The sequence below is a fragment of the Tamandua tetradactyla genome, chromosome 12, assembly GCF_023851605.1.
Source record: "Tamandua tetradactyla isolate mTamTet1 chromosome 12, mTamTet1.pri, whole genome shotgun sequence".
In the NCBI taxonomy this organism is placed as follows: Eukaryota; Metazoa; Chordata; class Mammalia; order Pilosa; family Myrmecophagidae; genus Tamandua; species Tamandua tetradactyla.
The window spans coordinates 51098851-51116671 of record NC_135338.1 but is presented as its reverse complement, the minus strand read 5'-3'; the positions used below and the strand labels follow the sequence as shown (position 1 = coordinate 51116671).

The 17821-nt window shown below is 36.2% G+C and overlaps 1 protein-coding gene and 1 pseudogene across 4 annotated transcripts in view; both read left to right on the top strand.

Moving 5' to 3' along the window:
- Positions 1–17821, top strand: part of TTC7B (tetratricopeptide repeat domain 7B) — a 315415-nt gene that overhangs the window by 201263 nt on the left and 96331 nt on the right. For all 4 annotated transcript variants that reach the window (XM_077123321.1, XM_077123320.1, XM_077123319.1 and 1 more), the window contains exon 15: positions 1593–1753. In XM_077123321.1, the coding sequence (XP_076979436.1) occupies positions 1593–1753 (161 nt within the window). The remainder of the gene's footprint in view (positions 1–1592; positions 1754–17821) is intronic.
- Positions 2664–17098, top strand: LOC143652112 (aldo-keto reductase family 1 member B10 pseudogene; annotated as a pseudogene).

The following is a 17821-nucleotide window of genomic DNA, read 5'->3' as shown; positions in this document are numbered from 1 at the left end:
CTACTTGTTAAATGAAGGAACCAGCTTTGAATTCCTTCAACTCAAAGTCCTTTAAGGACATCATTTTAAATGCTGTATTAATTTGTCCTTGATTTCTCTGGGCACCCCACCACATCAACAACCATGCCTTTTGACCCTCCCCTAATTCCCTAATACCTTCCCTAATATTTCCCTAATACCAGGTTGGGTGCTACTCACACACTAGGTTGTCATCCTAAGGAATGGAATGGATAATGGGTGGAGCCATTTGGGTTCACAGCATTAGGACACCAGCTCTCCATGGAAATGTCCCCTGCTGACCATTGCGGGAGGCTCTGTGCCCCTCTTACTCTTTAGAGACAATGCCATTTTACTGGCAGGGACAGGAAGAGAGAAGAATCAGATCTAGGGTCATTCTCATCTCTTGTCACTCAGCAGCTGGGTTACCGTCCCCAAGTTGTTTGACTTCTCTGAACCTCAGTTTCCTCCCTGAAAATGAAAGATTGGACTAGATGATCTTTCCAGTCATGTTTCTGTGGTTAAATAGCAGAAAGCCTCCATTGCTAGCATTTGTAACCTAAATCCATCAAACATGGAAATTTCAGAGGAAAACTAATAGGTTTAGGAAAGACAGACGTGGCTCCTCCTAGGGACTGAAGTTACTGAGGACTTGGATGAAAGAGGAGGACTGAGAAGATGGACCAGTACAAGAACTCAGTGGAAGAGGTGATAGACAGGAAGAAATCCCAGGGGTGGTTGTGTAAGAACAGTTCAATCCTGAGCTCTATTTGAAATCCACTTAAAGTTCTAATTCTCCTTAGTTACTGTTACACCTGCATGGAATTTAGTGTATTCAAATAGCCATTATATATGCATTTTACCAGCCTTGTGCTTTAATAGTTTTGAAGAAAGTCTTAAACCGCTAATGCATTTTAAAGGTTAAGGTTGTATCTGGTCCGACTTGAATTTAAATATGTTGTTTTGTATGTGGCATTGCTACTTATTTCTTGGACTATTTGGGATTGTAGTTTGGAAAGGTATGGGGGTTTCATTTGTTTATTTGCATATTTCTTTGCTGTCTAATGAAGATCCAGGACAAAGAAACTTAGAAAAGAACCATAGGCATCTGATCAGTTATAAACCTCTGTTAAAAGTTTTGTACATATTAAGCATTTGCATTTCAGTAATATTATTTTTAAAAAATGAGAACAGTTCAGCTAAGGCAGTTTAATTCCACAAAACCTCTGGCAATTTGAATCTCCATTCAAAGTGAAATCGTCTTGTTCATAATCAAAAGTAGATCAACTTTGTGGAAAAAAGAGAAAGTATTTAGTCAGGGAGAAATAAAAGATGTGATATTGGCAGTTGTCCAGAGAAATAGGGTCTGTCTCATCATCACTTCATTGGTCAGACTATGGCTTGAAGAGGGCACTTGTTTTTATGTTTGTGTTTAATTGCCTGGGGCTGTCATAAGAACTTGTCTCAAAATCTGAATGCAGCACACAGTGAAACATCTCTTCATATTGAAGAGTCAAATATTAAAATGGTGACTTCTGTCATGTGTGTATGTGTGTGTGTGTTTAAAAATTCCTTTTGGGTTTGTTTTAAACCAGATTCCAGAGGCTCTGGGGTACGTCCGCCAAGCTCTTCAACTTCAAGGTGATGATGCCAACTCATTGCACCTCCTTGCCCTCTTATTGTCTGCACAAAAGCATTACCATGATGCTCTGAACATCGTTGACATGGCCCTGAGTGAATATCCAGAAAATTTTATGTAAGTAATCCTGCGTTTTTATTTTCCCTTAGGCGAAAGTCATTGATTACTTCCTCTCCCCTTCCTCTCTCCAGTCTGTCGAATTTAAACCCTTCAAGGACATCATGGAGGGTAAATAGTAGAAAACTCTCTTTAGTTTGTCTTTTCCAGATATTTAGAAATAGACCTAGCCTGATAGGTCATCTTAACAGTATTAGGTCATCCTTATTTAGTTAAAATACTTTATCTACTCTTTCTCAGTGTGTACGCACCCTTGAGCTACTCAAGATGATTTAGATGCCTTGTTGATGAACATTTTTGTTATACTTTTAATTTAAATTACAAAAAATATAACTGCCTACTAAGTGTGGTTTCTTAGAAATTATTGCTCGTGTTTAATGGAAATTATTTCATAGGCTAAATTAAATGCATTGTTTTAAAATCAGCTTAAAGAAAAATATTAAGTAAATTAAATAGATATTACATAGATATGGCAAAAGTTATATTGAATGAACTCTGATGTTTGAAATTTGGGAAACATTTCTCTATAGCTGGTTTGTCCTGCATTACCAAGGACTTCCATCCGCTCTGGATGATTACTTTTGATCAAGATAGTTGACCTTTTTGAGCCTTAGTTTTATTCTCTAGGAAATGGAATTACTTATATAAATCAATTGGTATTTTTTATGTAACCTAAGAATTGTCATTAAAAGCTGTCCTAAGCTTGAGTTGCCCGCTGCCTGTTGGTTAAGCTGTTCAGAAGGACATTGTCTGTGGAGCTACTCAGTTACCATTTCATCCTCTGTGGTGGTAGCTTAGTAACCAGTACATAGTGGCAGAAACAGTAAGCATTCCACTGTACACTGGAAGATTCTAATTGTCTATGTTGCGAGGTCAGTGATGGGGCGGGGGTGGCTTGGGACAGGGCGAGAGGGGAAGGAATGTAGAATATGGCCTTGGCTGGTTTTTTTAACTTTCAGAAATAAGTGCAGCCTGCGAACTTTAAGTGGGTCAGCTTTGGCTTTATTTCTCTGCCTAGTCACCTCTCTGTGTGTTTAATCAGTGCATTTCAGCAGCTCTCCCTGGAAAATTGGTTCACACATTTCCATTACAAACATTTCTTTGTCTTCCAGTGAAAAGAGCACTTCTCTTCTCCGGTTTGAGAGAATTCTTGTTATAATCCAGGAAACCTCTGAGTAGAGATTTCTTTTGTGAATTCAGCTATTTACGCTGAGAGAATTAAAGAGCTTTGCTGCAGTGTTTTACCTCTTGCGGATCTCAAACCTGCTGTTTTGCACACCAAGGATATATCTGGATTTTATCCAGAGCTTTTTAGCACATAGAACCTTAAAGTGGTTAAAGCACTTTAAAAAATATTAGGTCCTTTACCCATCAGTAAAGTGCCACCTGATGCAATGGAATTCAGTTTCTCTCATCAATATTTATAAAGCAGTGCTCTCTTCTTCCCACACCCAGCATACACATACATCTTCATTAGACATTAGACTCCAGCGTGTGGTTCCTGCTTTCATGGCCTAGGGTGTCATCCGAGAGGCGGCTTATTAAACTAATAGCCACACCACGGTAGGCAGTAAACAGTGGTGGCTAAAATGGCAATGCCTCCAAGTGACAGCAGCTGACAGCCTTTTCAAGTAGTAGAAGGAAGGAACAGCAGTAGAGATATTTGAGGAATGCAAGCCTGTTATTTTAATGTTAAGCCGTAAACTCAAAAAAAGCAAAGCATATGGCGTTGGGTCTGAGAGCAGGCGATGACTGTTTGCTTTTTAAATATTTGTATTTCTTCCTTTGTGATGGGAAACTTCTTCCCAAGAATACTTTATTAAAAGTTGGGGCCAGATGTAGTCAGTGAATCCCATGGTTACTTCCCAACCTGGGTAAAACATTTCCAGCCTAACTGCCAGGTAGTAGTAGTTGTTTATAACCAGGTTGTCTCCAGCAGAACTGTTGATGCTCAGAAGCTTGGGACTGTCTTTTTATTCTTGTGTCCCACCAACCATACTGACCACAGACTGATTACATAGTTGATGCTCATCCAGAACTTGCAGGATTGAAGTGAAAACCCTTCCCACCATTCGGGTTAGTCCTGCTGAAGGAACACTGGGCTCTCCAGTGTTATCCATCCTTACTGTCACCAGGAAATGATCAAAATTGGTGTTTAAGTACCTTGAATAAGCTTAACAGGGACCAAAAAATTCTGTAATTCTCCACTTCAGGCTAGGAGGCACCATCCTAGACATTTCTTCACTGCAGGCAGAACTGAAACTGAACAATCAATTCAACAATTGGAAAGAACTTCCTAACTTTAGGGATTGTGGGAATCAGGAATCCTTTCCTAAGGGAATTCCAAAAATAAGCTTGCTACTCTGGAGAATGAGACCAAGCAATCATTTTCCTGTGGTTTTATAGGGTAGTTCAGCATGGCCGGATAGAAATGGGGAGGATCATTTTTTTAGTGGTTAAGAACACAATCTTAGAATCAGATAAACCTGGCTTAGGTCTCCAGATCCTTCACTTCTAAGTTATGTGAACTTGAGCAAATCACTAAATCTCTCTAAGCCTCATTTTCTTATTTATAAAATGGTATCAATAAAATACCCATGGCAGAGGGCTTTTGTGAGAGTCAATTTAGCTAATGTTTTTATGGTATTTGTATGTAGGGGAAGCATTCAAAAATTGGTAGGCTTTTATAGTCATAATATTATTGTTATTATTACTACTAGAGTTTTTCCAAATATGGTGTTGTCTCAGAATCGTTTAAAATCGCTATTATTAAATACCAAATAGAAACAAAAAATATTTATAATATGTATTTTTAGTAATAATAATAATAATACAACTCACATGTCTGTACCCACTTTTCAGTATAAGAAAAAGGACATTAATACTGCCTATGATTTCCTGTGTGTCCCTCCATTTCCTATCTCCTGCCTTCCCACCTCACAGGTTCTGAGGTTCTGCAGTGACAATTCTCTTGTGTTTTTATGCTATTTCTGTTTAAAGTCCTAAATAATAAAAAGTTTTAGTTTTTTTCCTCCACATCAAACTTATGCTCTAGAGAGAAATTTTGGGAGATGTCTATCCAAGTCTAAGAACCTATGGCTAGTTTCCCCAGACGTGAACTTGGTGCCAGGTATAGAGTACTTGTTTATTAGATGCTGAATGAGTGAAAGGCTAAATGCAAACTTCTGTTCTACTCCATCCCATGTAGAAATTCAGCTACAGGATCAAAAGGAAGAAAAGCCACAAACAAGGATAATGACGCAAAATTAGGTAGAGGTCTGATTACACCCTGGTCATTGTCATTTAAAGAACATTAATTAATGCTAAAAGGAATTTGTACAGTGTTAGCTATTTTTAGCAAAATATCTGAACAGTAAATGTAACCAAGTGCAGTTTAAAGATGTCACTAAAAAAATTTCACTTTGCATGTTTTAAAAGTTTAAATAAATGGAATTATACTGTATCTATCCTTAAGTTACTTGCTTTTATTGCTTAATAATCAATTGTATGTCGTTCCTTTTTGTAGCAACACAATATTTGATCATATGTGTACACCATTGTTCCCCAATGCACTTCTCAGTCAGTGCATCCTTTAGCTACCTCCATTCATTGGGCATCATGTATGATGCTCAAAGTCAACAGTCCATCAACACTCTTAGTTTTAAATGATTTCATTGTTCCCTAACCAATAAATACACCCTCACCAAATAGAAAATCCAAACCTCCCCTTAACTTTTGTCGATCTCCCTACCCCCATTATATATCCCTGGTATTACTATGGCGCTGTTGATGTTTTCCTGTTAAACATAACCCATAGCATGCAATAGCAATTTTCCCCCTATGCCCCACAATTATACACTCTTTGTACAAGATTCATACCTTTGCAGTGGTTCATGCAAGAATTTACTTATATTTGTAGTGTTAATTGGCGGGACACATGAGTCTTTCAATCATGTTCACCTTCGATATGGTAATATTATTTATAGACCCACTAGTGAACTGCCTTCACTTCTATCTATTCCGTTACATTTAAGTACAACCTCATTGGCTAACTATTCACCCATCTCTAGCTTCCATGTATCTCTAGGTCCCCTGTATTCTGTATTATAAGCTGCTGATTTTACCTTTACCATGGTCATAAAAGTGGAATCGTACAGTATCTATCCTTTTGTGTCTGGCTTATTTCACTCAGCAAAATGTCCTCAAGGCTCATCCATCTTTTCATGTGCTTCAGGATGTCATTTTGTTTTATTGCTGCGTAATATCCCATCATGTGTATATACCGCATTTTGTTAATCCACTCATCTGTTGATGGGCACTTGGATTGTTTCCATCTTTTGGCGATTGTGAATAATGCTGCTAGGAATATCAATTTGAAAATGTCTGTTTGTGTCACTGCTTTCAGTTCTTCTATGTATATACTGTGTAGAGATATTACTGGATCATAGGGCAACTTCATATTTAGTTTTCTAAGGAACCACCAGACTGTCTTCCATAGTGGCTGTACCATTATACAATCCCACCAGCAGTGGATAAGTGTCCCAATTTCTCCACATCCTCTCCAACATTTATGGTTTCCTGTTTGTTTAATAGCAACCATTCTTAAAGGTGTGAGGTGGTACTTCACTGTAGTCTTGATCTGCATTTCCCTTACAGCCAATGAGAATGAGCATTTCTTCATATGCTTTTGAGCCGTCTATATTTGCTCTTCAGAAAAATGCCTATACATATCTTTAGCCTGTTTTATAACTGGGTTGTTTTGTTGTTGTTGTTGTTGTTATTGAATTATATGATTTCTTTATGTATACATGATATCCAACCTTTTTTCCAATGTGTGATTTCCAAATATTTTCTCCTGTTGAGTTGGCTGCTTCTTCACCTTTTTTGACAGAATCTTTTGAGGCACAAAAACATTTGATTTTGAGAAGTTCCCATATATCTATTTTTTCTGTTCTTGCTTGTGCTTTGTGTGTAAAGTTTAGAAAGCTACCTCCTATTCCTAGGTCTTGAAGATGTTTCCCTACTTTTTCTTCTAGGAGTTTTATGGTACTGGTTTTTATATTTAGGTGCTTGATCCACTTTGAGTTAATTTTTGTATAGGGTGTAAGGTAAAAGTCCTCTTTCATTCTTTTGGGTATTGTTATCCAGTTCTCCCATGCCCATTTATTGAAAAGACTATTTTGTCCCAGTTTAGTGGATTTGGGGACCTTGTTGAAAATCTGTTGACTGCAGATTTGTTGGTCTATTTCTGTGCTCTCTATTCAATTCCATTTGTCAATACTTTTATCTTTGTGCTAGTGCCATGCTGTTTTAACCACCATGGCTTTATAATAAGTTTTAAAATCAAGAAGTGTTGGTCCTCCCACTTCATTCTTCTTTTTTAGGATGCTTTTAGCTATTTGGGATCTCTTTCCCTTCCAAATGAATTTGGTAACTAGCTTTTCCAAGTATTCAAAGTAGGTTGTTGGAATTTTAATTGGTACTGTGTTAAATCTGTAGATCAATTTGGATAGAATTGATATCTTAACTACATTTAACCCTATCCATGAACAGGAATATCTTTCTACATATTTAGATCTTCTTTGATTTCTTTTAGCAATATTATGTAGTTTTCTGTGTATAAGTCTTTCTATCCCTAGTTAAGTTCGTTCTCAGATACTTGATTTTTTTAGTTGCTATTTTGAATGGAATTTTTTCCTTAATTGACTCCTCAGTTAGATTATTGCTTGTGTATAGAAACACTGCTGATATTTGTACATTAATTTTATATCCCGCCCTTGTTGAATTTGTTTATTAGTTCAAATAAGTTTGTTGTAGATTTCTCAGGATTTTCCAAGTATAGTATCATGTCATCTGCAAATAATGAAAATTTTACTTCTTCCTTTTGTTTGTATGACTATTACATCTTTCTCCTTTCTAATTACTCCAGCAAGGATTTCTAGTACAATGTTGAATAATAGTGGTGACAAAATGGGCATCCTTGTCTCATTCCTCATCTTATGGGGAATGCTTTCAATCTCTTACCAGTAAGTATGGTGCTGGCTATGAGTTTTTCATATGGCTTGATTATATTTTGTTTGTTTGTTTGTTTTTTCTCGCATGGGCAGGTACCAGGAATTGAACCCTGGTCTCCAGCATGGCAGATGAGAATTCTGCCACTGAGCCACTGTCACACCGCCCTTGATTATGTTTTTAGTCCTTTTTTTTCCTTTACTGTTTGGAAATTAAGCATTCTAGTTTGGATGTGTGGTTTAATGATTACCCTAGAAACTTTATTAGTGAGGAGGTGTTTCTGGCAAACTTTCTCAGTTGGTATTTCCAAAAGTGTCTTTATTTGGCCTTACTCTCAAAAAACATTTTCTCTGATATATAATTCTAGGCTCATGTTTTCTCAAGGCACAAGCAATCTTGCTCCTTTTGTAGTTGTTGAAAATTCATCTCTTTAATTCTAGTTTATTTTAATATCATATCTCTTTTCTCTCTGGTTACTTTTAAGTAAGTGCCTTTGTTGCCAATGTTTTACTTTTCACTATGACATATCTAAGGGTGAATCCTGCTTGGGATTCACTGGGCTTTCTAAAACTGTGAATGGTACTATTTGTATTATTATCATTTCTAGAAAATTCTCAGTCATCATTTCTTCATATATTTCCTATGCTTTATTTTCTTTCTCATTTCCTTCTGAAAGTTTTATTAGATTGATGTTAGATTTTCTCGCTCTATACTCCATGTCTGTCAGAAATTTCATCTCTTTGCTTCTTTAGCTTTATTTATTTGTCTTTCTGTTTACTAATTCTTTCTTCAGCTCTATCTTAGCTCTTGATCATTGCTTCATCATATTTTCTAATGTCTTGACCTTTATTCATATTTTCATTTCTATTTATCTCTGTGTATATTAAACATACTTATTTTGTTTTCTGTTTGATACTCAAATATCCTACTCTTGGCACTGATGGCATTTACTCATGGTGTTTGGTTCTTTTGGTGCTTTTACCTTTTTGACTCTGAGCTCATCTTGGAACTTGGATCTCATGTGGAGCAATTCTATAAGGCTTGCATTGAAGATAGAATTCTCCAGATAGGAGTTTCACTTTTTCTTCTGCCAAACTTGGAAGCACCACTAGCTTAGAGGACTTTAGACAAAATTTTTTACTTGTTCTATTTTGGATCCCCCATGTTGTATCAATTTGGTGTGCAAATTCCTCTAAGGACTGATTTGTGGTTAGGAATTCAGGGGATTATTGTTTCCCTTGATTTAGTATTAAGTTTTAAGACAGATAATTTTCTTTGCAGTGCACAAGATAATGTAGATTTATTTCTTATTTGTCCTTATAGTGAAGGTTCTTACCTGAGAAATAATAAAAAGCTCTAGTTCACAAATTTGGCAATAGTCATCAAGGCGAACTTCTGCTTTAGAGCACCACTTGTTTCTCTGATTTCCAGCCACCTTTGTTATTTTGTTGTTGTCTGTTTTGCCTCAGAGTATTTCTTTCCAGTTTATCTATGCTTGTTTTAAATTTAAAAACATTTTATCCAAAATTTTTACTTATTTCTAATCAGAAAGTTGGTCATGGAATTTGTTCACTATAGTTCTAAAAGTAGAAGTTTTATATTTTATTTTTGAATCAGTTTTATTTAGGGAATTTACATACCTCAAAAATCTACATTTTAAGAATATAATTTGATGTGTTGGTAATTTATAAAATAGTGTTACTATCACCATAGTTCTTTCAGGCTCAATTCCCATCCCTGACTCTGGGCAGCCACTGATCTTTCCATCTGTATGATTTACCTTTTCTAGAAGGAATCAGAGTCTCCTGTGTCTGGCTTCTTTTACCTAGCAATGATAATTTTAAGATTCATCCTAGTTGTTGCATGTATCAATACTTCATTCCTCTTTTTTGCTGTATAACTTTCCATTTTTGAATATATCACATTTTGTTTGTCCAGTTACCAGTAGGTGGACTGTTTGGATTGTTTCCAGTTTAAAGCCATTATGAATAATACTGTTATGAATGTTTTCATACAAGTTTGCGTGTGGATATATTGTTTTCATTTCTCTTGGGTAGGTAACTAAAGAGTAGAATTTATAGATTATATGTCTGTTTAACTTCTTAAGAAATTGTGAAACTCTTCTCCAAAATGGCTGTATCATTTATATTCCCACCAGCAACACAGAGGTTCCAGTTTCTACATCTTCCATCTGTTTGATTACAGCCATTCTTCTGTGTGTGAAGTGTTATCTCATGGTATTTCTAATGATATTTACCTAATGGCTAATGATGTTGAGCATCTTTTCATATTCTTATTTGCTATTCACATATGTTTTTGGTAAAGTGTCTATACAAGTCTATTTTAGTTTCTTAGATGCTGAAATAAATGTCATGTAATGGATTGGCTTAAACAATGGGATTTTATTGGCTTACAGTTTTGAGGCCAGGAAAACTCCAAAATGAAGGCATCATCAAAGATATGCTTTCTTCCAGAAGATTATAGCATTTTGGGGCTGGTTGCCAGCAATCCTTGGGTCTTTGACTTTTCTGTCGTATGGCAGTGCATATGGCGGTCTCTCCTGGCCTCTCAGTTCCATTGGCATCCAACTTCTGACTGTTTCTCAGTGTCTGGATTTCATTCTGCTTATAGAGGACTCTAAGAGTAGAATTAAGACCCATTCTGATTCATTCAGGCCATAACTTAATTGAAGTAACCTCATCAAAATGTTCTTTTTTGCGGGTTGCATACCCACAGAATGGATTAAGTTTAAGAACATGTTTCACTAGGGTACTTAGCTCCAAGCCACCACAAAATCTTTTGTTCATTTTGTTCAATAGGAATTCCAGTTCTTATTACTGGATTTTAAGAATTCTTTATGTATTCTGAATAAAAGCCCTCTATTAGATCTATATTTTGTACATATGAACTTATTTTCTTCCAGTCTGTGACTTTTCTTTTCATATTTTTAAATGGGAGTCTTTTTAAAGCAAATATTTTAAATTTTGATGAAGTTCCAATTTATCAATTTTTAAATTAATGCTTTTTTTGTCATATCTAAGAAATATTTCCTAATCCAGGGTCACAAAAATTGTCTCCTATATTTTCATCCGGAAGTTTTATACTTTTCTTCCTTAAATTTAGGTTTATGATTAATTTCAAACCAATTTTTATTAACAGTGTAATGTAAGGTTTGAGGTTCCCTTACTCCTGCTCTCCCTCCTTTCCTTCCTTTCTTTCCATATTCCAGTTCTAAAAGCACCGTCTGTTGAAAAGGCCATCTTTTCCAATTGGATTATCTTGGCAAATTTGTTGATTATCAATTGACATGTATCTGAGGGTCTGTTTCTGGGTGGTCTGTTGTGTGCTGTTGATCCTAATGCCAGTGCTGCACTCTCCTGCTTTGAAATCAGTTGGTGCAAGTGCTCCAACTTAGTTTTTCTTTTTCAAAATTATTTTGGCAATTAGTTCTTTTCCTTTCCATTTAGATTTTAAGAGCAGCTTATTAATTGCTACTAAAAAGACTACTTGGATTTTGATGAGGATTGTGTTAAATTTATAGGTTAATTTGAGGAGAATTTCCATTGTAGAAGCATTGAATGCTCTGTGAACATAAGCATTTATTTATGTCTTCTTTAATTTTTCTGAGTAATGTGTTACAGTTTTCAGTGAGCACACCTTGCAGTTCTTTTATTAAATTCCTTGGTATTTTATTCTTTTGATGCTATTTCCTGTGGAGTTGATTTTTAATTTTATTTTCATATTGTTTTTATATACAAATACAGTTGATTTTTATATATTGATCTTGTATCTTGTGACATTGCTAAAACTCACTTATTATTGCTGGTAGTTTTGTTGTTGTTTGTTCTAAAATTCTTTAGAATTTTCTGCATATAAGATTTTGTCATCTTTGAATAGAAACAGTTTTACTTCTTTCTTTATAATCTTTATGCACTTAATCTATTTTTCTTGCCTTTTTGCATTAGCTAGCATTTGCAGCACATTGTCGAATAAAAGTCATGAGAGCAGACAACTTTGCATAATTCCTAAAGTTAGGGAAAAGGGATTCAGACATATATATAATGTTAGATATAGAGTTTTTGTAGATGTCCTTTATCAGGATGTTCTTTTCTGTTCCTAATTTGTTAAAAATTTTTAACATCATGACAATTGGATTTTGTCAAATACTTTTTTGTTCCTTTATCTGTTGAGGCAATATAGTTTTTGTTCTTTATACTTTTGATATGGTATATTACATTAATTTTTAGCTATTAAACTAACTTTTTGCATTCTTGGAGTAAACCCCTCTTGGTCATGGTGTGTTATCCTTTTTACAGGCATACCTTGAGAATATTGCGGGCTTGGTTCCAGACCACCACAATAAAGCTAATGTCATAATAAAGGGAGGTACACAAATTTTCTGGTTTCCCAGTTTTTGTTTACACTATACTATAGTCTGTTAAGTGTGCAGTAGCATTATATCTTAAAAAACAACATACACATCTTAATTTAAAACAACTTTATTGCTGCAGTGCAAGAGTAGTTCAGTGGTTGAATTCTCGCCTGCCATGCAGAAGACCCGGGTTTGGTCCCCAGTCCATATATTTCCAAAAAAAAAAAAAAAAAATTCAACAAATCGTGCTGCAATAATGAATATTCACATGGAAAAAAAAGGAAATGTGACCCCCACCATACAGCATACACACAGAAAACTACTTTATTGTTAAAACATGCTATTATTTGACTATTCAGGGAGTTGTAATCTTTGTGCAGGTAGAGGGGCCTGCCTCAATGTTGATGGCTGCTGACTGATCAGGGTGGTGGCTACTGAAGGTCAGGGTGGCTGTGGCAATTTCTTAAAATAAGACAACAATGAAGTTTGCCGCATTGATTGATTCTTCCTTTCACAAAAGACTTCTCTGTAGCATGCGATGTTGGTTGATAGCATTTTACCCATGGTAGAACTTCTTTCACAATTGGAGTCAATCCTCTCAAACCCTGCTATTGCTTTATCAATTAAGTTTATGTAATCTTCTAAATCCTTTATTGTCCTTTCAACAAAGTTCACAGCATCTTTACCAGGAGTAGATTTCATCTCAAGAAACCACTTTCTTTGCTTATCCATAAGAACCAATTCCTCATCCATTCAACTTTTATCATGAGATTGTGGCAACTCAGTCACATCTTCAGGCTCCACTTCTAATTTTAGTTCTCTTGCTGTTTCCATCACATCTGCATTTACTACCTTCACTGAAGCCTCGAACCCCTCAAAGCCATCCATGAGTGGTAGAATCAATTTCTTCCAAACTCCTGTGAATGTCGATATTTTGACCCCTTCCAAGAATCACTAATGTCAAATAGTGAATCCTTTCTAGAAAGTTTTTAATGTGCTTTGCCATTAGAGGAATTCATTAGAGGAATCACTATCAGAGGCAGCTTTAGCCTCACGAAATGTATTTATTAAATAATAATACTTGAAATTTGAAATGACTCCTTGATCCATGAGCTGCAGGATGGATGTTGTGTTAGCAGGCATGAAAAGAACATTCATCTTATTTTATGGCTCCATCAGGGATCTTGAGTGATGAGGTACATTGTCAATGAGCAGTAATATTTTGAAAGGAATTTGTTTTTCTGAGTAGTAGGTCCCAATCAATGGTGGGCTTAAAATATTCAGTAAACCATGTTATAAACAGATGTGCTGTCATCCAGGCTTTGTTTTTCTATTTATACATCACAAGCAGATCACAGAGTAGATCTAGCATAATTCTCTAGGGCCCTAGGTTTTTTGGAATAGGTAAATGGACATTGACTTCAACTTAAAGTTACTACCTGCACTAGCCCCTAACAAGAGTCAGTCTGTCCTTTGAAGCTTTGAAGCCAGGCATTGACTTCTCCTTTCTAGCTATGAAAGTGTGGATGGCATCTTCTTCCAATAAAAGGCTGTTTTTTCTACACTGAAAATGTGTTGTTTAATATAGCCACCTTCATCACTGAGCTTAAGTAGATCTTCTGGATAACTTTTTGCAGTTTCTGCATCAGCACTTGCTGCTTCACCTTACACTTCTATGTGTTAGAGACAGCTTCTTTCTTAAACCAATCTTTCCTAGCTTCCAACTTTATTTCTGCAGCTTCCTTATCTCTTTCAGCCTTCATAGAATTGAAAAGAGTTAGGGTCTTTCTCTGGATTAAGCTTTGGCTTGAGGAAATATGGTGGCTCATAAGATCTTCTATCTTTATCCACTACAGTTTAACTCCATATCAGCAATAAAGCTGATTCCAGTTGTGGTATCACAAATGGTGATGGATAGCTTTCTTGCCGTTTGATGTTCACTGGAATATCACTTTTAATTTCCTTCAGGAACTTTTCCTTTGCATTCACAACTGGGCTGTTTGGCCATAGGAGGCCTAGCTGTTGGCCTACCTTGGTTTTTGACAGCCCTTCCTTAATAAGCTTAATCATTTCTAGCTTTTGATTGGAAATGAGAAACATAAGATTCTTCCTTTCACTTGAACATTCAGAGGTCATTGTAGAGTTATTTACTAGCCTAATTTCAATATTGTTGTGTCTCAGGGAATAGGGCAGCCCAAGAAAAGGGGGAGAGAGCAGGGTAATGGCCTGTCAGAGGAACAGTCAGAACACACACATTTATTAAGTTCACTGTCTTATATGGGACATGGTTCTTGACATACAAAAATAATTATAATATTTAATTATAATAGTAACATCAAAGATTACAGATCACCATAACAGATATAATACTAATGAAAAAGTTTTAAAGATTGTGAAAATTACCAAAAATGTGGCTCAGAGTCACAAAGTGAGCACATACTGTTGGAAAATGGTGCCTATAGACTTGCTTTATGCAGGGTTGCCACAAACTTTCAATTTGTAAAAAATGCAATATCTTCACTCAGAACTGTTTCTGCACCAACCATTGCTGCCTTCGTGGAACTCAGTACCAGAGTCAAGATGCCCATTGTGGGACTCGGCACCTGGAAGTCTCCTCCAGGCAAAATCAAAGATGCTGTGAAGGCAGCAATTGACATGGAATATTGCCACATGGATTTTGCCTATGTCTATCTAAATGAGGATGAAGTTGGTGAAGCCATCCAAGAGAAGGTTGTTAAGCGGGAGGACCTCTTCATTGTTAGCAAGTTATGGTGTACCTTCTTTGGGAGACCCCTTGTGAAAGAAGCCTCCCAAAAGACCCTCAAGGATCTGAAACTGGACTATCTGGACATTTATCTTATTTACTTTCCATAGAGATTACAGCCTGAGAAGGACTGGTTCCCTAAAGATGATAAAGGCAATGTTCTCCCCAGTAAAATGACATTCTTGGACGCCTGGGAGACAATGGAAGAGCTGTGGGCAAAGGGCTGGTGAAAGCCATTGGGGTCTCCAACTTTAATCACTTCCAGATCAAAAGACTTTTGAACAAACCTGGACTAAAACATGAACCAGTGACTAACCAGATCGAGTACTACCCATACCTCACACAGGAGAAACTGATCCAGTACTGCCACTCTAAGGGCATCATATTCACTGCCTATAGACCCCGCCCCCTACCCACCCACCCCCCGAGTTCTCCAGATAGACCTTTGGCCAAGCCAGGAGAACCTTCAGTACTGGAGGATCCCAAGATTAAGGAGAGTGCAACACAGCAGAGAAAAACCACAGCCCAGGTTCTGATCTGGTTCCATATCCAGAGGAATGTGGTCGTGATCCCCAAGTCTGTGACAACTCAACATATTGCTGAGGACTTTCAGGTCTTTGACTTTAAATTGAATGATGAGAAAATGGCTACTAAGCTTCAACAGAGACAGGAGGACCTGTGCCATAGAGCATGTCTCTCATTTGGATGAATATCCATGCAATGTAGAATATTGAAGCTGACTCTCTAAATGAGTTTATCCAGTAGATTCTCTCCACTGTACTAGCAATAACTTTCCTCTATCTGCAATTAATTTTAACCAGGTTTTTCAGAAATCATACTGAATGTCGCTCTGTTGTATGTCAGAATCTAATGTTTAATCAGAACCAGTATGTTCAATTAGGAACAGCTCATCATTGGGAGATTAGACTCAGACAAACAAATAGAAGTTTTTTTCACTTGTTTGATCATGTATTTATTAATACTGTGGACTCTGCCTACCCCTGAGACTACAAAAGTAAAAAAAAAAAAAAAAAAAAAAGACTAAATAATAACAGCATTTATTGAGAGTTTCGCATGCTGCTAATACCATGAAGTGCTTTTTGAATATGTTAACTGTGCTGGTTTGAAACAGTTATATACCCCAGAAAAGCCATATTCTTTTAATCTAGTCTTTTGGGGCAGACCTACTGTTGGGTGGGACGTTTAGATTCAGTTGTTTCCATGGAGATGTGACCCATCCCATTGTAGGTGGTACCTTTAGATTCTATTGTTTCCATGGAGATGTGATCCCACTCATTCAAGGTGGACCTTAATTAGTTTACTAGAGTCCTTATAAGAGTGGACACAGAGAGCAGAGAGATTAAACCAAGACACAGATGTTTGGAGATGCTAAGCTGAAAATGAAATGCTAAGTCTGCCCCAGAGAAGCTAAGTAAAGAAACGGATGTTTAGAGTGAAAGCCACTGGAAAAACTGTAAACTTGTAACTTAATAAATTCCCTTTATAAAAGCAGGAAAAAATGCAATATCTGTGAAGTACAGTAAAGTAAGCCACAATGAAATGAGGTTTACTTGTATATGTTACCTGATTTGGTTTCCTAATATTTTGTTAATGATTTTTGCATCTATCTTCATAAGGAATTGTTCTAGTTTGCAAGCTGCTGGAATACAATATACCAGAAATGGAACAGTTTTTTAAAAAGGAAATTTATTAAGTTGTAAGTTTACAGTTCTAAAAAGGCTGTGAAAATGTTCAAATTAAGACAAGGCTATGAAAATGTCCAAATTAAGGCATCAGTAAAAGGATACCTTCACTCAAGAAAGCCCGATAAAATTCAGGGTTGCTTACTCAGCTGGAAGGGCACATGGTAAAGTCTGCTAGCTTTCTCTCCTGGTTTCTTGTTTCATGAAGCTCCTCCGGGGGCATTTTCCTTCTTCATCTCCAAAGGTCTCTGGCTCTGTGGGCTCTACAACTTTTTCCAAAATGGTTCCCTCTTAAGGGCTCCAGTTAGCAACCCCACCTTGAATGTGTAGAGACATATCTCCATGGAAACCATCTAATCAGAAGTTACCATCCAAAATTGAGTGGGTCACATCTCCATGGAAACAATAAAAAATCTCCCACCCAGCAATATTGAGTGAGAATTAAAGAACTTGGCTTTTCTGGGGTTCACGACAGATTCAAACCGGCACAGGGATATTGGTCTGTTGTTTTCTTTTCTTATGATACCTTTGCCTGCTTTAATATCAAGATACTACCAGCTTCATAAACTGCTTTGATAAGTATTATCTCTCCTCTATTTTCTCAAAAGACTTTTTGTCGGGTTGGTATTATTTCATTCTTAAATATTTGATAGAATTTCGCAGTGAAGCCATTTGGACCTAGACTTTTCTTTGTGGGAAGATTTTTAATTATTAATTTGATTTGGTTATTTACTATAGGTATATTCAGATTTTCTATTTCTTACTCAGTTTTGATAATTTGTGTCTTTCTAGGACTGTGTCTATTGTACCTAAGTTGTAATTCATAACATTCCCACATAATTCTTTAATTTTTTTTGATCTGTAGTAATGTTCCTTCTTTCCTTTCTGATTTTAGTTTTTTCAGTCTTTTTTTTCACCCCAACAGTTTAGCTAAGTGCTTATCAATTTTGTTTATTTTTTTTAAGGGACCAATTTTAGTTTCATTGATTTTATCTTTTTTAAAAATTTCTGTTTCAACAATTTCTTCTTTGAACTTTATTGTCCTTTTTTCAACTTACTTTGCATTTAATTTGTTCGTCCTTTTCTACCTTCTTTAGATAGAAGCTTGGATTATTGATTTTAGGCTTTTCTTTCTTTCTAATATAAGCATGTAAAGTTGTAAATTTTCCTCAAGCACTGTTTCAGTTCCATCTCATAAAAGTTATGTTGTATTTTCA